Here is a 25,132-nt window from a genome sequence, read left to right as displayed (position 1 = left end):
TGTTTGTCCTTCTGGAATGTTCTCCCATCTCCACAGAGGAACTCTGGAGCTTTGTCAGAATGACCATCGGGTTCTTGGCCACCTCCCTGACCAAGGTCCTTCTCCCCCGATTGCTCAGTTTGGCTGGACGGCCAGCTCTAACAAAAGTCTTGGTGGTTCCTAACTACTTCTATTTAAGAATGATGGAGGCTACTGTGTTCTTGGGGACCTTCAATGCTGCAAAGAATGTTGGTACCCTTCCCCAGATCTGTGCCTCAACACAATCCTATTTCAGAGCTCTACGGACAATTCCTTTGACCTCTTGGCTTGGTTTTTGCTCTGACATGTACTGTCAAATGTGGGATCGTATAAAGACAGGTGTGTGCCATTCCAAATCATGTCCAATCAATTGAATTTACCACAGGTGGACTCCAATCAAGTTGTAGAAACATCTCAAGGATGATCAATGGAAACAGGATGCACCTCAGCTCAATTTCGAGTCTCATAGAAAAAGGTCTGAAAACGTATGTAAATAAGGTTCAGTTTATTGCCAAAATTTAGAAAATCCTGTTTTCACTTTGTCATTAGGGGGTATTGGTCTGACTATGTGTATGTGTATTTTTTCATGTGTGCGTTCATGTGTGTGTGTATATATAGCCCTTCCCCCTCACCAATGATGCCGCTGTCCCGGCTCTCCAGGGTGGAGGTGGGGCTGGTGACAGATCCGTAGGCGTGGTCCTTGTGGCCCTGGTTACCCCCGGGCATGGCACCATCGGCGCCGGGCGGCAGGGTGGAGCAGGGGGAGCCGGCCGGGGGGGAGGCTGTGCTGCTGGTCAGGGTGGAGCACGGACTGATCCTCTGGTTACCAGCCAGGTCCTGGAGGAGAAATACACACAGTCAGTGCCCAAGCCCGTGCCCACACACACACACCCCAGAAACCCAAGACGATTGAGCCCACCATCAATAGGAGAGGAGCAAATTACCACCACTAGGTAATGAAGGAAGTAATCACATGTTGAGTCTCTCGGTTTCAAACATCTCTGGCTCTAGTAAGCACTGAGCCTGGTACTGGAAACCATGCTACTGTCTTCCATTGCGTTCTGTGTAGGTGTATAATTATCTGGGACCAATAGTACTGAAGCTTCCGTTTGATCTCTTGCAGCAGAATGATTCCGCAGCCTTGCTGAGAGAGAGAGAGCTTTACACAGCTCCTGACCCTTCCCCCATTGGATGTTACCTGTCACAATGTTACTACCCCCTGCCGTGCCCCTCCCTGATGTCAGCTCAGGTTAGGATGAGAGGGCACGACAGGGAGAGAGGCATTCTGGCATGGCTCATCTACACACTCACACATACACACAGACACACACACACATTCATTATTTGTAAGGTAAAGGACTCTCAGTTCACGTAGCTGCCTAGTGCTTAAAAAACACGTTTATTGTGCAAATATACTGTGTAAATATCCTACTCTAAATGAGTTGGAGTTCCTTCCTTGTATTTAAATTTATGCTATTTGTACTCTTTTTATTCCATTGAGCAAATGTTTTTTATTATGCTTAACTTACTTACTCTTATTGTTATTATGTCGCATTGTTGAGAGGTGAACCTGCAAGAAAGCATTTCACTGTACTGTGTACCATGTGCATATGACATATACACTTGATCTACTGTAGAAGACCATGGCTCCCCCTCATATGCCCTCCTGAAGCCTCAACTCAACCCCAAGCCACAACTGCTTAGCCCCCTTTGTATCCAGTCTATGTAACAGTCAGACTGCCCCTGGTCTTCCTGGTCAGTGTGAGTCAGTCAGAGCTGTAGTGACAAGACAGAGAGCCAAGTCAGGCCGCATGCTGTCTGTTACGTGTTCCCTCTCATCTCTCCCCCCCCCCCCTCCTGGGGCCAGTACAGTCAATGAGTTGGGCAGGCGCAGTAAGAGCTGTCCCCTGTACTCAGGGTTTGGAAGAGAGCAGTCAATCGGCACATTTACAGGGTCAGTCTGTGAGAAGCTAGCAGAAAACGAACACACACAGCACCTCTATTCAGCAAGCAGCATAACCTCCATCTGCTGGGCTAGTGCACTCTGGTTTGCATCCCAAATGCCACCCTATTGCATATATAGGGCACTACTTCAAATGTATAGCACTACATAGGCAATAGGATGCCATTTGGGACATCTCTTCTGTGTATTAGTCTGACCATCTGACCTTAAAATGCACGGTAGAATTGGATTGAATTTGGATGCTTGGATCTTTGCCTTGCTGAGGCAGAGACGTGGAGAGGCAGAGGGGTGTAGAGGGGTCAGGCAATTAATGGCCGGCTTTCTGGAGGTTGAGAAGGTCACCTTCCTCCCTAAGCCAATAGGCTTTAGCAATCCTGCAGAGATCCCAGCTACCGTAACAATCCTACCTACTGTAGGCCAACTGAAAGTTTATCGTATATTGATTTTAACAGTAAAAGGAAATGTATCCTTTAATATCCTCATATTGCCGCCCTTGAAAGGTTCAATGTATTTTCATGGATCAAAAAAAAAAAGATACTTAGGGCAGGCTATGTTTACTGAAGAAAATATTGGAAAATTTGACTTGAGGAAGCACACACGGCAGGAGTCCTCGATGAGTCACCAGTTTGCATCCCAAATGGCACCCTATTCCCTACATTGTGCACTACTTTTCACCAGAGCCCTATGGCCCTTCTCTCTAGAGTGAGAAGCCACTTGAATGAACCTCTCTCACATACCTCTCTATACACCCCCACCACTACAGCATAACAGCATGTGCTATCAGTCTAATCGGTTAGCCACACTGCGTCAGCCCATACCTATACAGTCCATAACACACCTAGCTGAAGCAACGGCTACGCCGTCTCCCTCCCTCAATTCAAGGGCTTTATTGGAATGGGAAACATATGTTAAAATTGCCAAAGCAAGTGAAATAGATAATAAACACAAAAAAATAAACAATAAAAATTAACAGTAAACATTACACTCACAGAAGTTCCAAAAGAATAAAGACATTTCAAATGTCATATTATGTCTATATACAATGTTGTAACGATGTGCAAATAGTTCAAGTACAAAAGGGAAAGTAAACATGGGTTGTATTTACAATGGTGTTTGTTCTTCACTGGTTGCCCTTTTCTTGTGGCAACAGGTCACAAATCTTGCACACTGTGGTATTTCACCCAGTAGATATAGGAGTTTATCAAAATTGGTTTTTGTTTTCGAATTGTCTGTCTGTCTCTCCCTCTCCTGTAAAACGTAGATGTGTCAAATTAGGTTTGAGTTACAGAAAGCAGGTCATCTGCTGTAGTGCTTAAAAACAGACTTATTGTGGCAAGATATACAGTGCCATCGCAAACTATTCTAAAATTGATTAAATTGTTTTTTCCCCTCATCAATCTACACACAATACCCCATAATGACAAAGCAAAAACAGGTTTTTATACATTTTTGCAAATGTATAATATGTTTTTGTTGTTTAAATATCACATTCACATAAGTATTCAGACCTTTTAGTCACACCTTTGCCAGCATTTACAGCATTGAGTCTTCTTGGGAATAACGCTACAAGCTTGGCATTTGGGGAGTTTCTCCCATTCTTCTCTGTAGATCCTCTCAAGCTCTGTCAGGAAGGATGGGGAGCAGTCCATCCAACCAGCCTCACAACCACACGCCACATATTACCATGCCAACCCAGGATCTCCACATCTGGCTTCTTCCCCTGCGGGATCATCTGGGCTTCTTCCCCTGCGGGCTGAGGAGAATTTCTGTCTGAAATAAACCCCTTTTGTGGTGAAAAACTCATTCTGATTGGCTTGGCCTGGCTCTCCAGTGTGTGGCCCTGTCTCCCCAGTGGGTTGGCCTATGCCCACCCAGGCCCATGGCTGCGCCCCTGCCCAGTCATGTGAAACCCATAGATTAGGGCCTAATGAATTTATTTCAATTGACGGATATCCTTGTATGAACTGTTATTCAGTCAAATCTTTGAAATTGTTTGCTGTGTGGGCGTAGCGCATAAAATTAGTCTATCCTCGGTTGCACTCACTACAGAGTTCCAAACTGCCTCTGAAAGCAACGTCACCACGTGTAATATCAAGCGTCGGCTGGAGTGGTGTAAAGCTCGCCGCCATTCGGACTCTGGAGCATTGGAAGCATGTTCTCTGGAGTGGTGAATCAAGCTTCACCATCTGGCAGTCCGATGGACGAATCTGGGTTTGGCGGATGCCAGGAAAATGCTACCTGCCCAAATGCATAGTGCCAACTGTAAAGTTTGGTGGATGAGGAATAAAGGTCTGGGGCTGTTTTTCATGGTTTGGACTAGGTCCCTTAGTTCCAATGACATTCTAGACGATCTGTGCTTCCAACTTTGTGGCAACAGTTTGGGGAAGGCCCTTTCCTGTTTCAGCATGACAGTGTCCCCGTGCAAAGTGAGGTCCACAAAGAAATGGTTTGTTGAGATCGGTGTGGAAGAACTTGACTGGCCTGCACAGAGCCATCACCTCAACCCCTTCCAACACCCTTTGGGATGAATTGGTCAACTGTGAGCCAGGCCTAATCGCCAAACATCAGTGCCCGACCTCACTAATGCTCTTGCAGCAAATGCCACTTAGCAGCCCAGGTTCAGTCAGTGGTAAGATAAATATTAGGCTTAGTCAACCTGCTGGATATCAGCACACCAAAGTGGCAGAATATATTATATTAATATGTTCTGCCAAAGTGGCAGAATATATTAATGAACGACGACTGAAGTTGAGACACCAAGAGAAAGAAATAATTTCAAGAAAGAAATTATCAAACACGTTTGTTGTTTGTCAAAAGGCATGTGGGAGACTCCCAAAACATATGGAAGAAGGTACTCTGGTCAGATGAGACTAAAATGTATCTTTTAGGCCATCAAGGAAAACGCTATGTCTGGAGCAAACCCAACACCTCTCATCACTCCGAGAAACTTATCTCCACAGTGAAGCATGGTGGTGACAGCATCATGCTGTGGGGATGTTTTTCATCGGCAGGGACTGGGAAACTGGTCAGAATTGAAGGAATGATGGATGGTGCAAAATACAGGAAAATTCTTGAGGGAAACCTGTTTCAGTCTTCCAGAGATTTGAGACTGGGACGTAGGTTCACCTTCCAGCAGGACAATGATCCTAAGCATACTGCTAAAGCAACACTTGAGTGGTTTAATGGGAAACATTTAAATGTCTTGGAATGGCCTAGTCAAAGTCAATTGAGAATCTGTGGTATGACTCAAAAATTGCTGTACACCAGAGGAACTCATCCAACTTGAAGGAGCTGGAGCCGTTTTGACTTGAAGAATGGGCAAAAATCCCAGTGGCTAGATGTGCCAAGCTTATAGAGACATACCCTAAGAGACTCGCAGCTGTACTTGCTGCAAAAGGTGGCTCTACAAAGTATTGACTTTGGGGCGGGGGTGGGGGGAGGGGTGAATAGTTATGCACACTCAAGTTTTCCGTTTTTTTGTTTTATTTCTTGTTTGTTTCACAATAAAAAATATTTTGCATCCTCAAAGTGGTAGGCATGTTGTGTAAGTGAAATGATACAAACCCCCCAAAAATACATTTTAATTCCAGGTTGTAAGGCAACAAAATAGGGAATATGCCAAAGGCTCCACTCCACTATTGCAAGTAGAAGCACAAACATTTCACTACACTCACAATAACATCTACTAACCATGTGTATGTGACCAATACAATTTGATTTGATTTGACAAGGAGCTCATCAAACTGTCAGATAGAAGGGAAGTTATCACATCCCAGGTATGTGTGTTTCTCAAATTGAATCAGAAATACAGAAACACCAAATGGACTCTCAAGATATCACAAATAGGGAGAGAGGTTTTCCTCTCAGAGCGGAAGCAGTCGAGAGAGGAGGGGTTAGCATTGTGGGATTGCCAAACACACACCTGTCTGTCATCTGGTTCGTCCATGCTGTAATGTTCTCCGTCTGGCCCCTCACTAGTTTCGTCTCCCAACAGGAAGCCCAGGCGCGTCATCAATGTGTTGGCTGCCTCATCCACCGACGGAGGGGGCCCCAGCTCCCCGCTTGACTCCCCTTCAGAGAGACAGAGGAGAGTCAGGGGAAAGAGAGAGAGAGTATGGGGGAAAGTGACAAAGAGAGAGAGAGGGGGCGGGCGAAGAGGAGGAGAGAGAAAGAGAGAGGGAGTGGAGAAAAAAGGAGTGTGTTTGTGAGTGAGTGTAAAACAAGTAAAACAGAGTCAACCAACTCTCTTGACCTGGAAGGCAACCACACCTTGGATAGACTATAGAAGGAGCAGTCTGGCACATGAAAATGAAAAGATTCACATCGAAGCGGAGGAACAAACTGCTGGATAAATGTTCCTGACCTGTTCAAGCCCCAACTCAGAAAAATGTGCAACATCTGAACATGTTAGCTACATATTCTCCTGCTGAAAAATGTTCAGTACAAATCACAAAATCGCAAAGAGAATACAAATGCGAGAAAGCATATAGTAGAGTAGAGTAGAAACCTAGTAGAGTAGAAAAAAGAAACAGTCTCTACCTGAACCACCCCTGAGAGCAGAGCTGTGCATCAGAGGTAAATTCTCCTGAGATTGAGACTGAACTGGACACACTGGCGTTGAGACAGCCAACTCCTTCTAGCCATGACATGACATGCCTGTAAAGATTCCTCCACACACAACTGTTCCCATCCCACACAGTCAGCGTTGTGTTTGGATGAGGTAAGTGAATACGCCCCTCACCTGTGTGAGGGCAGGGTGTGTGTATGTGTACGTGTCTGTGTGTGTGAGTGTTTCCAAGAGATAGAGAGCAATAGAGGGAGAGAGAGAGAGATGGAGAGATAGATTGAGGGAGAGAGAGAGCGATAGAGGGAGAGTAAGAGAGAAATAGTAGATGTGAATCACTCTACTCACACCGTCTACTGGCATGTACACAGCTATATTGGAGAGGGACTGAAAATCCTCTGAAACTACAGTTTTATCATATGATGATAATATAGAAGACACTTCTAGCAATGCTGGAGGTTTCACTGTCCTCATTACTGTTTATATTTCTTTAGATCCTGCTCTGGTCTGGTCATGAGGGCACAATACCAGGATGTTGTTATTAAACTAATACCTGATACTGCAGCTGGTGGACTACTTTGTTATGGGCGGGGTGTTGCTGGGTAACGTGTTAATCTCGGCTGAAGAGCTGGTTTCTCTCTGCTGTGTGTGGTGTATGGGTGTTTGACGTGGTCGTGGGAATGTCAAAGAAAGACAGGTGAAAGAAGGTGATGGTGTTCAACTAAACAGTGGTGAGACACTGTAGATTAGAACAGCTGCTTTCTTTGGGTGTATTCAAAAGGAACCAAACGGAAGCAAACAGGCTGAAACAGGGAGGGACCTACCTCAACTTGTCCAATAAGAAAAACTTGTGTTCATTACTAAATAATTGCACTAATGAATACAACCCAGGTCTCCCAACCATCCCTCCCCTCTCTCTGACTGACTGGTCAGACCAGTCCGACAGGTAAACAGACCTGAGAGGTTTAGACCATTAGAGACCAAGGTGAAAGGGTGCCATTGGGATGGTGTTTACTGTGTAATTCATGCATTCGACATAAACAACAATGCACTCACAGGCGACTGCAGTAATCACACTACACATTATATGACCCTCAGAACTCAGACACAGTAAAGTGGTCCTTACAAACATGCCCTTAGCCCTCAATGGAACTCCAAGCATTCCTCCTTGTCTGCAAGACATCAATCAGTCTACACTCCTCCTACAGAATTTGAATATATAGCGAGCGTTTGTGTGTTTGCCCCCTCTCCCTCTCTTAGTCCCCTTCGCTCAGATTCCTGGAGAGAGACAGATGGTTGCCATGGGAACTATCTGGCGGCTTGGCGGGCAGCGAGGAGGAATGTGTTCCTGTGCAGACGGCCAGACGCATCGGTTTCTCCCCCGGCCGTCCACGGAATTAATGTGGTCCACACACACCAACACAGTCGTGAAGAAAGCACGACAATGCCTATTCCCTCCCAAGAGGCTGAAAAGGTTTGGCATGGGCCCTCAGATCCTCAAAAAGTTATACAGCTGCAGCATTGAGAGCACCTTGACTGGCTGCATCACCGCTTGGTATGGCTACTGCTTGGCATCTGACTGCACGGCGCTACAGAGGGTAGTCCGTATGGCCCAGTGCATCACTGGGGCCGAGCTCCCTGCCATCCAGGACTTCTATACCAGGCAGTGTCAGAGGAAGGCCCTAAAATATGTCAAAAGACTCCATCCACCCAAGATATATACTGTTCTCTCCGCTACGGTACCAGTGCAACTAGCCTGGAACCATCAGGACCCTGAACAGCTTCTACCCCCAAGCCATAAGACTACTATATAGTTAACCAAATAACTACTCAGACTATCTGCATATACCCCCTTTTGCACTAACTCTTTTGACTCATCACATAAGCTGCTACTGTTTATTATATATCCTGTTGTCCAGTCACTTCACCCCTACTACCTACAGTGCATTCGGAAAGTATTCAGACCCCTTTACTTTTTCCACATTTTGTTTCTTTACAGCCTTATCCTAAAAATGATTCAATTGAAACTGTTCCTCATTAACCTTCACACAATAACCCATTATGACAAAGCGAAAACAGGTTTTAGAAATGTTCGCAAATTTATATTTAAAAAAAACGGAAATACCTTATTTACATAGGTATTCAGACCCTTTGCCATGAGACTCGAAATTGAGCTCAGGTGCATCCGGTTTCCATTGATCATCCTTGAGATGGTACTAAAAAATGGCCTCCATCATTCTGAAATTGAAGGAGTTCGGAACCGCCAAGACTCTTCCTAGAGCTGGACGCCTGGCCAAACTGAACAATCAGTGGCAGGGACTGGGAAACTAGTCAGGATCGAGGGAAAGATGAACAAAGAGCAAAGTACAGAGAGATCCTTGATGAAAACCTGCCCCAGAGCGCTCAGTACCTCAGACTGGTGCAAAGGTTCACATTCCAACAGGACAACGACCCTAAGTACACAGCCAAAACAACGCAGGAGTGGCTTCGGGACAAATCTCTGAATGTACTTGAGTGGCCCAGCCAGAGCCCAGACTTGAATCCGATCTAACATCTCTGGAGAGGCCCTGAAAATAGCTGTGCAGCGACGCTCCCCATCCAACCTGACAGAGGAGACGATCTGCAGAGAAGAATGGGAGAAACTCTCTAAATACAGGTGTGCCAAGCTTGTAGCGTCATACCCAAGAAGCCTCGAGGCTGTAATCGCTGCCAATGGTGCTTCAACAAGGTACTGAGTAAAGGGTCTGAATACTTGAGTAAAAGTGATATTTCAAAATGTTAATGTCTAAAAACCTGTTTTTGCTTTGTCATAAGGGGGTATTGTGTGTAGACTGATGAGGGGAAAACACATTTGAATCAATTTTATAATAAGGCTGTAATGTAACAAAATGTGGGAAAAGGGGTCTGAATAGTTTCCAAATACACTGTATATGTCTACCTAAATGACCTCATACTCCTGCAGGTCAACTCAGTACCTGGTCAGGGTCAAATCCAGTCAATTCAGGAAGTACATTGAAATTCCAATGGCAATTATCCTCAATGCTTTTCAATTAGGAAAATGTGTCATTGGAATTTGGTTTACTTTCTGAATTGACTGGAATTTAAATGGAATTGACTCCAGCCCTGGTGCCCCATGAATATAGCCAAGTTATCACTACTCATTGTGTATTGATTCCTTGTGTAATTGTTTTTCTATTTTTCTCTCTGCATCGTTGGGAAGGGCCCATAAGTAAGCATTTCACTCTTAGTCTACAATTGTTGTTTACGAAGCATGTGACAAATACAATTTGACTTGATTTTTGGATCTGCCTGTCTCGTGCCGAAGGAGGAAAGAGGAGCTGTCCATGTGTGGAGCAGGCATGGGAGCCCCAGCCCCGTACCCCCATACCACAGCAGACCAGGGGTTATAGGTGAGGTGAGACAGGAGGGTTACGCCAAGTAAGCCCCGCATTCCCCCACACATCTACACATACCACCAGTTGCCACAGCAGAGGAGGGCCGCTGGAATACTGTTACATGGCTACTACCATAGAATTAGGAATTAGAATCATTTCATCGGATCTCAATGGCTACTGCCATAGAATTAGGAATTAGAATAATTTAATTGGATCTCATTGGCTACTGCCATAGAATTAGGAATTAGAATAATTTAATCGGATCTCAATGGCTACTGCCATAGAATTAGGAATTAGAATGATTTAATCGGATCTCAATGGCTACTGTCATCAAAGAGGACTTGTTCACATACGGTACAGTAGAATGGGTTGTACACTGTACCGTAAAAGAACAGTGGAGGCTATGCCGATTGGTTGTCAACACACACACACAAGGCAGAGCGGGAACTATGGTCTGGTATTCTGTCCTAAGATCAGATGTTAAACTCATAATCAGGCTGTTACACGTTCCCCAAGACCTCTTGATAAAAGCTAACGCGTCTGCCATTCGTTCCATGTGGGAGGCCAAAGCTCATCTTTTCTTGGCTTTTCCCTACTGAGCAGAATTCCTGTTCAAATCATTCCATACCACTCTCACACAGTACAAACAACATGCCTTCATCACATTTAACTGACTACTACCAGACAGGCTTTTCTTGTTGATACAGATTATGTCGCAGATTCAACGCAACATCAAGCTCTTCACTACAACATTAGAGTGCAGATATCAGAATATACTTAACACACACATAGAGCGAAGGTTTTGGAGATACTGGCAGATGGAGATGGTGTGAAGTGCTCTGTTTGTCATATTGAGATGACTATCGAACTTTTCCTCACATCTTCAACCATTGATTAGTGTTCATCTGAGTCAAATCCATATAGGCAGATTGTATCCCAACACAAATGTCAGGAGATACTACCAAGCCATATGGCGCTATTCTCAATGACTGCACTTAGAGACCAGATTGCAGGAACGATGAAAAAAATCGATGCAGAAAAAAACACATTTGAATTGATTTGCTCTATCCTTGATTGACCCAAGTTGATGTTTTCCTCCCGTGGTGGGAAAGAGGGGGGTGGAGGGATGGATTGGGGAGGGATGGAGAGAGGGAACTAGACTCTCTGCAGGGCTACAGAGGAAAGGTCCGCTGTGATCTAAACAGAAACCAAAGATGAGTTGTGGGAGAGGAGTGAGGGAGCGAGCGAGGGAGAGAGGTAGAGAGGGCACGAGGGGGAGTGGTAGACGTAGGGAGAGGTAAAGAGAGAGGAAGTGAGGGAGAGAGGTAGAGAGGGCACGAGGGGGAGTGGTAGACGTAGGGAGAGGTAAAGAGAGAGGAAGTGAGGGAGAGAGGTAGAGAGGACACGAGGGGGAGTGGTAGACGTAGGGAGAGGTAAAGAGAGAGGAAGTGAGGGAGAGAGGTAGAGAGGGCACGAGGGGGAGTGGTAGACGTAGGGAGAGGTAAAGAGAGAGGAAGCGAGGAGAGAGGTAGAGAGGACACGAGGGGGAGTGGTAGACGTAGGGAGAGGTAAAGAGAGAGGAAGTGAGGGAGAGAGGTAGAGAGGACACGAGGGGGAGTGGTAGACGTAGGGAGAGGTAAAGAGAGAGGAAGCGAGGGAGAGAGGTAGAGAGGACACGAGGGGGAGTGGTAGACGTAGGGAGAGGTAAAGAGAGAGGAAGTGAGGGAGAGAGGTAGAGAGGGCACGAGGGGGAGTGGTAGACGTAGGGAGAGGTAAAGAGAGAGGAAGTGAGGGAGAGAGGTAGAGAGGGCACGAGGGGGAGTGGTAGACGTAGGGAGAGGTAAAGAGAGAGGAAGCGAGGGAGAGAGGTAGAGAGGACACGAGGGGGAGTGGTAGACGTAGGGAGAGGTAAAGAGAGAGGAAGTGAGGGAGAGAGGTAGAGAGGACACGAGGGGGAGTGGTAGACGTAGGGAGAGGTAAAGAGAGAGGAAGCGAGGGAGAGAGGTAGAGAGGACACGAGGGGGAGTGGTAGACGTAGGGAGAGGTAAAGAGAGAGGAAGTGAGGGAGAGAGGTAGAGAGGGCACGAGGGGGAGTGGTAGACGTAGGGAGAGGTAAAGAGAGAGGAAGTGAGGGAGAGAGGTAGAGAGGGCACGAGGGGGAGTGGTAGACGTAGGGAGAGGTAAAGAGAGAGGAAGTGAGGGAGAGAGGTAGAGAGGGCACGAGGGGGAGTGGTAGACGTAGGGAGAGGTAAAGAGAGAGGAAGCGAGGGAGAGAGGTAGAGAGGGCACGAGGGGGAGTGGTAGACGTAGGGAGAGGTAAAGAGAGAGGAAGCGAGGGAGAGAGGTAGAGAGGGCACGAGGGGGAGTGGTAGACGTAGGGAGAGGTAAAGAGAGAGGAAGCGAGGAAGAGAGTTAGAGAGGGCACGAGGGGGAGTGGTAGACGTAGGGAGAGGTAAAGAGAGAGGAAGCGAGGGAGAGAGGTAGAGAGGGCACGAGGGGGAGTGGTAGACGTAGGGAGAGGTAAAGAGAGAGGAAGTGAGGGAGAGGATTAAATAGTGTCAGCGAACTAGAAAGGCTGAACGGGGGAGCGTCAGGAAAGAAATTCAACTAATAACCTTAGCGATGTGCAGTGCCTGTAAAATATGCAGTGAAAGACAGAACCGAACACTGCTTAGCTCTGACACACACATTCAATCTGCACTCACTCACATGCAGATAGACGGACTGACGGACAGACACAGACACAGAGATGGACAGATGGACAGACAGTACTATCAAACATACCAAAGTAAAAACATTGAAAAACAAACAAGGCCATAGCTGTGGGGACTTGAGGAGCAGAGCAGACTTACCGGGACTGTATGTATCCAGGCCGTGGATCTTGGCAGTGCAGGAGGTGTGTGTAGGGGAGCCAAGCTCTGATTGTGGAATGCGAGGGCTCTCCACAAATTTTGCTTTCCGCAGGGGGGCTGGGAGCAGAATGCACACACACACACACACACACACACACACACACACACACACACACACACACACACACACACACACACACACACACACACACACACACACACACACACATATATATAGGAGACAACACACACACACACACAGTGACACAGAACACCCAAATTATAGAAAAGAGAGAGGGGGGGGACAGACGGTGATAGAAGAGAGAGGGGGAGACAGACAGAGAGAGCTTATGAGATTGCGTCGGCACATTGAAATGACTAACACGCAGCAAAGCCTATCGAAGTCGCTCATTTGAGTTTGGTCACAGGTACAACTTTAGCTCAAGAGAAACAGGATTGTTACAGTGTCATATAGTATACAGAACACCAAGCCAACACTTCCTATACATTAGTCCTATACATTACAATACCAAATCCACTAACCACATTCCTTGGGCATTTAAAACTATCGGGAGGTAAAGATGATACTTACAGTATAATATAGAACAGAATGTCAAACATCCTCATCCTCATTGAATAATCAACTTAACAGCACTGACAAATGCAAATGTCTGTCAGCATGCCTAGTGACGCAATCACAGCAAGAATGCAAATGGCATACATCCATTTTGGGAATGTATTCACACCCGACTCCGACAGCCAACCTGTCAACAGATCACTTCCACACAACAGGAAAGGTGTCGAGAATGTTAGAATGATACAAATTTGGGGGTGGCGGATGTGACAAGTCTGTTTGGCTCAGAATAGAATAGAATGTAATAGAATAAAATACAAGAGAAAATAATGGAATAACCGCGGACTTCCTCAAGTGAGGTGTAGACTGGATCAGTTTTATAGACGAATGTAATGGCGACACATTCTAAACTTGAATGTTATGCCAGTGTAAAGGACGTCACGCTGCTTGCTTAGTGAGTACCAATTCCTCCCGATTCGGCCCATACCTGCAGCAAACGCAGAACCTCTGCCTCACAAACACACGCCCTCCTCAAGCGTCTTACCCGATCACGCCACCTCAAAAGCTAGCTAATGAGGCGACACAAACGGGACACTTTAGGCTGAGGAGGAAGTTTCACACATCCCCATGTGCTGCACCAGCAATGTTATGATGCAATGTTACGCTAGCCAGGGATGTACAAGTCATACGATAACCAGTACAGAGATGTCTATCTGTTACACAAATGTATGACAAACTGAACAGTTGGGTTGAGAGACGCCATCTGACGTAAGACAATGCAGTTCAAGAGAAATCTGATCCCCATTCTAAACAGGTGTTCATTTAATAGGCTCGCTTAGCTGGAATCCCATGACATATTCTAAGCAGCTTTTCTCTCGCTCCACTGAGTGTGGGCTCTCACTCCCCTAAATGGCTGGTGTTGGACAATTATGCAAAATAACTCCACCATTCTCAGCCACTTATACCTAGCTTATCACATTGTCTGTCTATTACCCAATACTGAAGACTTGGTTCAACAGAAACATTTAGGAAAATATAACTATATGGCATGCCCTTAAGATACTGTGACTGTTCACCCTTTTCTCTGTCATGACAGGTTGAAACTACTGTCTGTAGTATACATATACAGTATACATATACTGGGCCAGGCTACTGTCTGTAGTATACATACAGACAGAGAATATGCCCCAACTGGGCCAGGCTACTGTCTGTAGTATACATACAGACAGAGAATATGCCCCAACTGGGCCAGGCTACTGTCTGTAGTATACATACAGACAGAGAATATGCCCCAACTGGGCCAAGCTACTGTCTGTAATATACATACAGACAGAGAGTATGCCCCAACTGGGCCAGGCTACTGTCTGTAGTATACATACAGACAGAGAATATGCCCCAACTGGGCCAGGCTACTGTCTGTAGTATACATACAGACAGAGAATATGCCCCAACTGGGCCAGGCTACTGTCTGTAGTATACATACAGACAGAGAATATGCCCCAACTGGGCCAGGCTACTGTCTGTAATATACATACAGACAGAGAGTATGCCCCAACTGGGCCAGGCTACTGTCTGTGGTATACATACAGACAGAGAATATGCCCCAACTGGGCCAGGCTACTGTCTGTAGTATACATACAGACAGAGAATATGCCCCAACTGGGCCAGGCTACTGTCTGTAGTATACATACAGACAGAGAATATGCCCCAACTGGGCCAGGCTACTGTCTGTAATATACATACAGACAGAGAATATGCCCCAACTGGGCCAGGCTACTGTCTGTAGTATACATACAGACAGAGAATATGTCCCAACTGGGCCAGGCTACTGTCTGTAGTATACATACAGACAGAGAATATGCCCCAACTGGGCCAGGCTACTGTCTGTAGTATACATACAGACAGAGAATATGCCCCAACTGGGCCAGGCTACTGTCTGTAGTATACATACAGACAGAGAATATGCCCCAACTGGGCCAGGCTACTGTCTGTAGTATACATACAGACAGAGAATATGCCCCAACTGGGCCAGGCTACTGTCTGTAGTATACATACAGACAGAGAATATGCCCCAACTGGGCCAGGCTACTGTCTGTAATATACATACAGACAGAGAATATGTCCCAACTGGGCCAGGCTACTGTCTGTAGTATACATACAGACAGAGAATATGTCCCAACTGGGCCAGGCTGCATGTCAAGAGGCGGTTGAAACATCTGCCCCTCTGACGATGCCTCACAACAACTGGAGTACAGCAAGAACAACTCAGCACTGTTGAGTTGGCTCAGGGTTCAAATCAGGAGAACACAGAGGGCTGAGGAGTGATACAAGATACAGTATACCAGTCTACTGAATGCCACTGTCAGTGTACAGTACAGTATGGGAGAGGAAGTTTACTAACACGACTCAGTTCAACCAGCAGAACAGAGGAAGTAATAGAGCCAGGCAGCACAGAGCCAGACAGCACAGAGGCCACAGTGACAAGAAGCCCTACTGAGTCACAGCCAGGAGAGGAGTGGGAGAGGATTCACTCACAGAGACGCCCCACCAGCACCATGATATACAGTACTATACTATTGAGAACAGTCCTGCATGTAGGGTAGTGTTTAGAGCAATTAATGACTCAGCATTGGGTAAGAGACACACATACCACACACACACACACACACACAGTAGTTTTAAGTTCCTCAGTGTCCAGATCACTGAGGACTTGACATGGACCAACACCACCATTGTCAAGAGGGAGCAACAGTGTCTCTACTTCCTAACGCGGCTGAAGAAATTCAGCATGCTGCCCCAGGTCCTCCCCAAATTCTACCTCTGCATCATCGAAAGTGTCCAGACCGGTTGCATCATGGCCTGGTATGGGAATTGCTCCGTCCATGACCGCAAGGCCCTCCAGCGGGTGGTGAAGACAGCCCAGTACATCACTAGGGCCGTGTTCCCACCCATCCAGGACATCTACTCGATAGGAAGGCCTGCAGCATAATCAGGGATCCTACACTGTTCTCTCCCTTACTGGCAGACAGTATCGGAGCATGAAGTCTGATACCATCAGACTACTGAACACTTGAACTGGACTGACCAACGGCACTGACACTCTGCACCTTAGCATACATGCACTCACTCACACACACACCCAAAATGATACAGTTGAAGTTGGAAGTTTACATACACCTCAGCCAAATACATTTAAACTCAGTTTTTCACAATTCTGACATTTAATCCTAGTCAAAAATCCCTGTTTTAGGTCAGTTAAGATAACATATTTATTTTAAACGTGAAATGTCAGAATAATAATAGAGAGAATGATTTATTTAATATTTTATTTCTTTCGTCACATTCCCAGTGGGTCAGACGTTTACATACACTCAATTAGTATTTCGTAGCATTGCCTTTAAATTGTTTAACTTGGGTCAAACATTTTGGGTAGCCTTCCACAAGCTTCCCACAATTAGTTGGGTGAATTTTGGCCCATTCCTCCTGATAGAGCTGGTGGAACTGAGTCAGGTTTGTTGGCCTCCTTGCTGGCGCACACTTTTTCAGTTCTGCCCACAAATCTTCTATTGGGTTGAGGTCAGGGCTTTGTGATTGCCACTCCAATACCTTGACTTTGTTGTCCTTGGCCATTTTGCCACAACTTTGGAAGTCGATTTTGTGAAATGCACCAGTTCCTTCTGCAGCTAAGCACCCCCACAATATGATGCTGCTACCCCCGTGCTTCATGGTTGGATGGTGTTCTTTGGCTTGCAAGCCTCCCCCTTTTTCCTCCAAACATAATGATGGTCATTATGGCCAAACAGTTCTATTTTTGTTTCATCAGACCAGAGGACATTTCTACAAAAAGTATGATCTTTGTCCCCATGTGCAGTTGTATACTGTAGTCGGGCTAATTTATGGCGGTTTTGGAGCAGTGGCTTCTTCCTTGCTGACCGGCCATTCTGACCGGCTTTTTTTATGTCAATATAGGACTCGTTTTACTGTTAATATAGATACTTTTGTACCTGTTTCCTCCAGCATCTTCACAAGGTCTTTACTGTTGTTCTGGGATTGATTTGCACTTTTCTCACCAGAGTACGTTCATCTCTAGGAGACAGAACGAATCCTCCTTCCTGAGCGGTATGACGGCTGCGTGGTCCTATGGTGTTTATACTTGCGTACTATTGTTTGTACAGATGAACATGGTACCTTCAGGCGTTTGGAAATTGCTCTCAAGAATGAACCAGACTTGTGGTGTTCTACAATTTTTTTTCTGATATCTTGGCTGATTTCTTTTGATTTTCACATGATGTCAAGCAAAGAGGCACTGTGTTTGAAGGTCGGCCTTGAAATACATCCACAGGTACACCTCCAATTGACTCAAATAATGTCAATTAGCCTATCAGAAGCTTCTACAGCCATGGCATAATTTTCTGGTTAAAGGCACAGTCAACTTAATGCATGTACACTTCTGAACAACTGGAATTGTGATACAGTGAATTATAAGTGAAATAATCAGCTAAGAAGGCCCTTACCAGCCAGGCTGAGGGACAGCACGATGGATGGCAGTCGGAAAATCCACTCGGCAAATAAGCTTATAAATAAATATCTATATGCGGATGCAGGTAGCTGTGCACTATATATTTGAGACAGTCTCTGTGAGTAGTGTGTTAGTGTTGTAGTGTGTAGTGTGTGTGTGAGAATGTGGTAGTGTGTAGTGTGAGAATGTGGTAGTGTGTAGTGTGTGTGTGAGAGTGTGGTAGTGTGTGTGTGAGAATGTGGTAGTGTGAGAATGTGGTATTGTGGTAGTGTGAGAATGTGGTAGTGTGGTGTGTGTGTGTGAGAATGGGTTAGTGTGGTAGTGTGTGTGTGAGAGTGTGGTAGTGTGTAGTGTGTGTGTGTGAGAATGTGGTCATGTGCGTGAGAATGTGGTAGTGTGGTAGTGTGTAGTGTGTGTTAGAATGTGGTGGTGCGGTGGAGTGTAGTGTGGTAGTGTGTAGTGTGTGTGTGAGAATGTGGTACTGTGAGTGTGTGAGAATGTGGTAGTGTGGTAGTGTGTGTGAGAGAATGTGGTACTGTGAGTGTGTGAGAATGTGGTAGTGTGAGTGTGTGAGAGTGTGGTAGTGTGTGTGTGAGAATGTGGTCATGTGTGTGAGAATGTGGTAGTGTGGTAGTGTGTAGTGTGTGTAAGAATGTGGTGGTGTGGTGGTGTGTAGTGTGTAGTGTGGTAGTGTGTAGTGTGTGTGTGAGAATGTGGTAGTGTGTATGTGGTAGTGTGTAGTGTGTGTGTGTGAATGTGGTAGTGTGGTAGTGTGTAGTGTGTGTGTGAGAATGTGGTACTGTGAGTGTGTGAGAATGTGGTAGTGTGTAGTGTGAGAATGTGGCAGTGTGGTAGTGTGTAGTGTGTGTGTTAAAATGTGGTAGTGTGTAGTGTGGTAGTTTGTAGTGTGTGTGTGAGAATGTGGTAGTGTGGTAGTGTGAGAATGTGGTAGTGTGGTGTGTGTATGAGAGAATGGGGTAGTGTGTGTGTGAGAGAGTGTGGTAGTGTGTGTGTGAGAATGTGGTAGTGTGTATGTGGTAGTGTGTAGCGTGTGTGTGTGAATGTGGTAGTGTGGTAGTGTGTAGTGTGTGTGTGAGAATGTGGTACTGTGAGTGTGTGAGAATGTGGTAGTGTGTAGTGTGAGAATGTGGCAGTGTGGTAGTGTGTAGTGAGTGTGTTAAAATGTGGTAGTGTGTAGTGTGGTAGTTTGTAGTGTGTGTGTGAGAATGTGGTAGTGTGAGAATGTGGTAGTGTGGTAGTGTGAGAATGTGGTAGTGTGGTGTGTGTATGAGAGAATGGGGTAGTGTGTGTGTGAGAGAGTGTGGTAGTGTGTGTGTGAGAATGTGGTAGTGTGGTGTGTGTATGAGAGAATGGGGTAGTGTGTGTGTGAGAGAGTGTGGTACTGTGAGTGTGTGAGAATGTGGTAGTGTGTAGTGTGTGTGTGAGAATGTGGTACTATGAGTGTGTGAGAATGTGGTAGTGTGTAGTGTGAGAATGTGGCAGTGTGGTAGTGTGTAGTGTGTGTGTTAGAATGTGGTAGTGTGTAGTGTGGTAGTTTGTAGTGTGTGTGTGAGAATGTGGTAGTGTGTATGTGGTAGTGTGTAGTGTGTGTGTGTGAATGTGGTAGTGTGCAGTGTGTGTGTGTGAGAATGTGGTAGTGTGGTAGTGTGTAGTGTGTGTGAGAGAATGTGGTAGTGTGGTAGTGTGTAGTGTGAGAATGTGGTCGTGTGTAGTGTGTGTGTGAGAATGTGGTAGTGTGGTATTTTGGTAGTATGTAGTGTGTGTGTGAGAATGTGGTAGTGTGGTAGTGTGTTGTGTGGTATTGTGGTAGTGTGTAGTGTGTGTGAGAGAATATGGTAGTGTGTAGTGTGGTAGTGTGTAGTGTGTGTATGAGAATGTGGTACTGTGAGTGTGTGAGAATGTGGTAGTGTGTAGTGTGAGAATGTGGCAGTGTGGTAGTGTGTAGTGTGTGTGTTAGAATGTGGTAGTGTGTAGTGTGGTAGTTTGTAGTGTGTGTGTGAGAATGTGGTAGTGTGTATGTGGTAGTGTGTAGTGTGTGTGTGTGAATGTGGTAGTGTGCAGTGTGTGTGTGAGAATGTGGTAGTGTGGTAGTGTGTAGTGTGTGTGAGAGAATGTGGTAGTGTGGTAGTGTGTAGTGTGAGAATGTGGTCGTGTGTAGTGTGTGTGTGAGAATGTGGTAGTGTGGTATTGTGGTAGTATGTAGTGTGTGTGTGAGAATGTGGTAGTGTGGTAGTGTGTTGTGTGGTATTGTGGTAGTGTGTAGTGTGTGTGAGAGAATATGGTAGTGTGTAGTGTGGTAGTGTGTAGTGTGTGTGTGAGAATGTGGTAGTGTGGTTTTGTGGTATTGTGGTAGTGTGTGTGAAACAGACCAAGACATTAATCAAAAATGTCATTTCTATTCCCCTCAGACAGTCTTTGCAAAGCCAGGGCTTTAGAAACATTATCAAAAAGAACATTTCCTGCAAAATGTATTAATTTAGATTCTAATTCAATGTGTGCATATGAAAGAGAAAGGCTCATTTTAAATATGACAGTCCATTCAGACACAAGCTAGGCTTTGTGCAAACAGATTAGATGTAAATATGAAATTAATATCCATATAAATGAATGAATGTACATGAACGATTCATGAATGATAAACAATGAGAAAAGGTGTTGATAGCAGGGTGTTACAATAATGTCTATCAGTCATTCACACTCACCTGTATAAACACACCCCTTTTTGGTGTGTTTGAATTCAATGGCATGCTCTTTGAGTTGTGCAATGCCCCAGTACATTTCAGGAATGCATATTCCATGGAGTGCAAGTTTGGAGACTGTCGCTATAAATCACACATTTACACCGAAAGCCCTGCACTTGCAGAGACACCTTGCCAAGCCCTCAAGGTCGCTAAGACAACAAGCATTTCCTTTTACTGTAAACACACCATTGTCATCTACAGTATTCACCTTTATTGATTCAAGGTTACACAGTATTCAAGTTGTATTCACAGAATTCACATTGTATTCACATAATTCACATTGTATTCACAGAATTCACATTGTATTCACAGAATTCACATTGTATTCACAGAATTCACATTGTATTCACAGAATTCACATTCTATTCACAGAATTCACATTGTATTCACAGAATTCACATTGCCATGAACCAAGCAGCACAAGATCTCTCTGACCTCAATGGGACTTCCTGGATAAATAAACTTATAAAAAGAATGAGCATTTTATATTGTAATGGTATTTGTTCTGCAACATGCTATGGATGAAGGACCAAAAACAACTCCTTATTCACTTGGGCACACTAGTGGACAAAACAGTATGCCCACTACAGTAACTACTGCAGTACCTTACAAAGCCTACTGCAGTACAGCTCCAGTACCTTACTAGGCCTACTGCAGTACTTTACTAGACTTACTGCAGTACCACTACAGTAACTACTGCAGTACCTAACTAGGCCTACTGCAGTATTGCTACAGTAACTACTGCAATACCTTACTAGGCCTAGTGTAGTACTTTACTAGGCTTTTTAAATTTTTTATTTCACCTTTATTTAACCAGGTAGGCTAGTTGAGAACAAGTTCTCATTTACAACTGCGACCTGACCAAGATAAAGCATAGCAGTGTGAACAGAAAACAACACAGAGTTACACATGGAGTAAACAATAAACAAGTCAATAACATAGTAGATTTTTTTTAAAGAGTCTATATACATTTTGTGCAAAAGGCATGAGGAAGTAGGCAAATAATTACAATTTAGCAGATTAACACTGGAGTGAAAAAATGATCAGATGGTCATGTGCAGGCAGAGATACTGGTGTGCAAAAGAGCAGAAAAGTAAATAAATAAAAACAGTATGGGGATGAGGTAGGTAAATTGGGTGGGCTATTTACCGATGGACTATGTACAGCTGCAGCGATCGGTTAGCTGCTCAGATAGCAGATGTTTAAAGTTGGTGAGGGAGATAAAAGTCTTCAACTTCAGTGATTTTTGCAATTCATTCCAGTCACAGGCAGCAGAGAACTGGAAGGAAAGGCGGCCAAATGAGGTGTTGGCTTTAGGGATGATTAGTGAGATACACCTGCTGGAGCGCGTGCTACGGGTGGGTGTTGCCATCGTGACCAGTGAACTGAGATAAGGCGGAGCTTTACCTAGCATGGACTTGTAGATGACTTGGAGCCAGTGGGTCTGTCGATGAATATGTAGCAAGGACCAGCCGACTAGAGCATACAGGTCGCAGTGGTGGGTGGTATAAGGTGCTTTAGTAACAAAACGGATGGCACTGTGATAAACTGCATCCAGTTTGCTGAGTAGAGTTTTGGAAGCTATTTTGTTGACGATATCGCCGAAGTCGAGGATCGGTAGGATAGTCAGTTTTACTAGGGTAAGTTTGGTGGCGTGAGTGAAGGAGGCTTTGTTGCGGAATAGAAAGCTGACTCTAGATTTGATTTTAGATTGGAGATGTTTGATATGAGTCTGGAAGGAGAGTTTACAGTCTAGCCAGACACCTAGGTACTTATAGAGGTCCACATATTCTAGGTGTGATGTTATTCGGGCATGCGGGTGCAGGCAGCGAACGGTTGAAAAGCATGCATTTGGTTTTACTAGCCTTTAAGAGCAGTTGGAGGTCACGGTAGGAGGCATTGAAGCTCGTTTGGAGGTTAGATAGCACAGTGTCCAAGGAAGGGCCAGAAGTATACAGAATGGTGTCGTCTGCGTAGAGGTGGATCAGGGAATCGCCCGCAGCAAGAGCAACATCATTGATATATACAGAGAAAAGAGTCGGCCCAAGAATTGAACCCTGTGGCACCCCCATAGAGACTGCCAGAGGACCGGACAACATAGCCTCCGATTTGACACACTGAACTCTGTCTGCAAAGTAGTTGGTGAACCAGGCAAGGCAGTCATTAGAAAAACCGAGGCTACTGAGTCTGCCGATAAGAATATGGTGATTGACAGAGTCGAAAGCCTTGGCCAGGTCGATGAAGGCGGCTGCACAGTAATGTCTTTTATCGATGGCGGTTATGAGGTCATTTAGTACCTTGAGCGTGGCTGAGGTGCACCCGTGACCGGCTCGGAAACCAGATTGCACAGCGGAGAAGGTACAGTGGGATTCGAGATGGTCAGTGATCTGTTTGTTGACTAGGCTTTCGAAGACCTTAGATAGATAGGGCAGGATGGATATAGGTCTGTATCAGTTTGGGTCCAGGGTGTCTCCCCCTTTGAAGAGGGGGATGACTGCGGCAGCTTTCCAATCCTTGGGGATCTCAGACGATATGAAAGAGAGGTTGAACAGGCTGGTAATAGGGGTTTACTAGGCTTACTGCAGTACCACTACAGTAACTAATGCAGCACCTTACTGGGCTTACTGCAGTACCGCTACAGTAACTACTGCAGTACCTTACTAGGCCTACTGCAGTACTTTACTAGGCTTAATGCAGTACCACTACAGTAACTACTGCAGTACTTTACTAGGCTTACTGCAGTACCACTACAGTAACTACTGCAGTACCTTACTAGGCCTACTGCAGTACTTTACTAGGCTTACTGCAGTACCGCTACAGTAACTAATGCAGCACCTTACTGGGCTTACTGCAGTACCGCTACAGTAACTACTGCAGTACCTTACTAGGCCTACTGCAGTACTTTACTAGGCTTAATGCAGTACAACTACAGTAACTACTGCAGTACCTTACTAAGGCTTACTGCAGTACCGCTACAGTAACTAATGCAGCACCTTACTGGGCTTACTGCAGTACCGCTACAGTAACTACTGCAGTACCTTACTAGGCCTACTGCAGTACTTTACTAGGCTTAATGCAGTACAACTACAGTAACTACTGCAGTACCTTACTAAGGCTTACTGCAGTACCGCTACAGTAACTAATGCAGCACCTTACTGGGCTTACTGCAGTACCGCTACAGTAACTACTGCAGTACCTTACTAGGCCTACTGCAGTACTTTACTAGGCTTAATGCAGTACAACTACAGTAACTACTGCAGTACCTTACTAAGGCTTACTGCAGTACCGCTACAGTAACTACTACAGTACCACTTAAAGCCTGTCTGGTTGGATGGTTGTCTCAACAACACTGCCCAGATGTGAGTGTGAAACACTGGGAGGTGTTGTGTTCATTCAGCTCAAACTGAAAATAGAGGCTGCTGACAGCAGCACCGTACAAGCTCCATTAACTCAGCTGCTTTAGTGTGTGTGTGTGTGTGTGTGTGTGTGTGTGTGTGTGTGTGTGTGTGTGTGTGTGTGTGTGTGTCATTACACCCATAGGGGGATTAGCCCACTAAGGTAACACACAGAACACACACAGAGGGAGGAGCTGATCTTCTAAGAACACTCATTAACCTATGGTTCTCTCATTCTCCACTCTCCCCCAAATGCTGTTTATTTTGCGCCTCAGATAACCTTTGTGTGCCAGCAGGATTACAGCTTAAAGCAACTCCAATATTATTAATAATGTTATAGCTACGGTCCGGTTTATGTAAGGTTTACAAGGTCTTTCATGCCAGACTCTCACATAGCAATACTTACAGGAATTTGTATTTATATATTAAAGCTATATGCCGGTTTATGGAAGGTTACATTGAGTCTTTATCACACGACATTCATTCTACATATACAGTAGCTAGCACAAGACTTCCAATACAGTTTAAGACAACATCCAAAGCTTACATGCTAGTATTATTCATGTTATAGCTATGGGCCGGTTCATGTAAGGTTAGCCTATAGTCCATCCAACCAATGCTTACATAAGATAAGAGAATTACTTTACTATTCCCATGTCGACATTTTGTTTGTGGCTCTGTGTACATTAAGACATACAGTATCATTAAGCATACAAAAGACAATACAAATACAGACAAATACAAAGAGAATTAAACAACACAGGAAGACAAACAATTTCAACAATCGAAAACAAAACGGCACAACGCAAACACATAAGCCCCGCGGGTCATCACAGTGTAGCTCCCTGAAATTAGAATCAAGCTTCTGTAGCCAAGAGCCTTGGTTAACATGGATGATAACGGTCTGGTGATAACTAAGAGATTACAGAGAGGAGGAACTACAATACAGGCCTCTACTGTAGGGTTCTTCCTTCAACTGCGGACTAGGTGAAAAATCGGTCGATGTGCCCTTGAGCAAGGCACTTAACCCTAATTGCTCAGTCGTTGTGGATAAGAGCATCTGCTACATGACTAAAATGTCAAATGCAAT

At 45.2% G+C, this 25,132-nt stretch overlaps 1 protein-coding gene across 1 annotated transcript in view; it reads right to left on the bottom strand.

Moving 5' to 3' along the window:
* The window catches only part of tanc2b (tetratricopeptide repeat, ankyrin repeat and coiled-coil containing 2b), a 136,725-nt gene that overhangs the window by 45,669 nt on the left and 65,924 nt on the right, over positions 1 to 25,132 (bottom strand). Inside the window, 3 exon segments of the mRNA XM_064950366.1 lie at positions 651 to 855; positions 5,904 to 6,052; positions 12,793 to 12,909. Of these exon segments, the coding sequence (XP_064806438.1) occupies positions 651 to 855; positions 5,904 to 6,052; positions 12,793 to 12,909 (471 nt within the window).

The sequence above is a fragment of the Oncorhynchus masou genome, chromosome 31 (assembly GCF_036934945.1).
Source record: "Oncorhynchus masou masou isolate Uvic2021 chromosome 31, UVic_Omas_1.1, whole genome shotgun sequence".
Taxonomy (NCBI): Eukaryota; Metazoa; Chordata; class Actinopteri; order Salmoniformes; family Salmonidae; genus Oncorhynchus; species Oncorhynchus masou.
The sequence above is the reverse complement of the archived record's forward strand: the minus strand, read 5'-3'. Positions and strand labels throughout refer to the sequence as shown.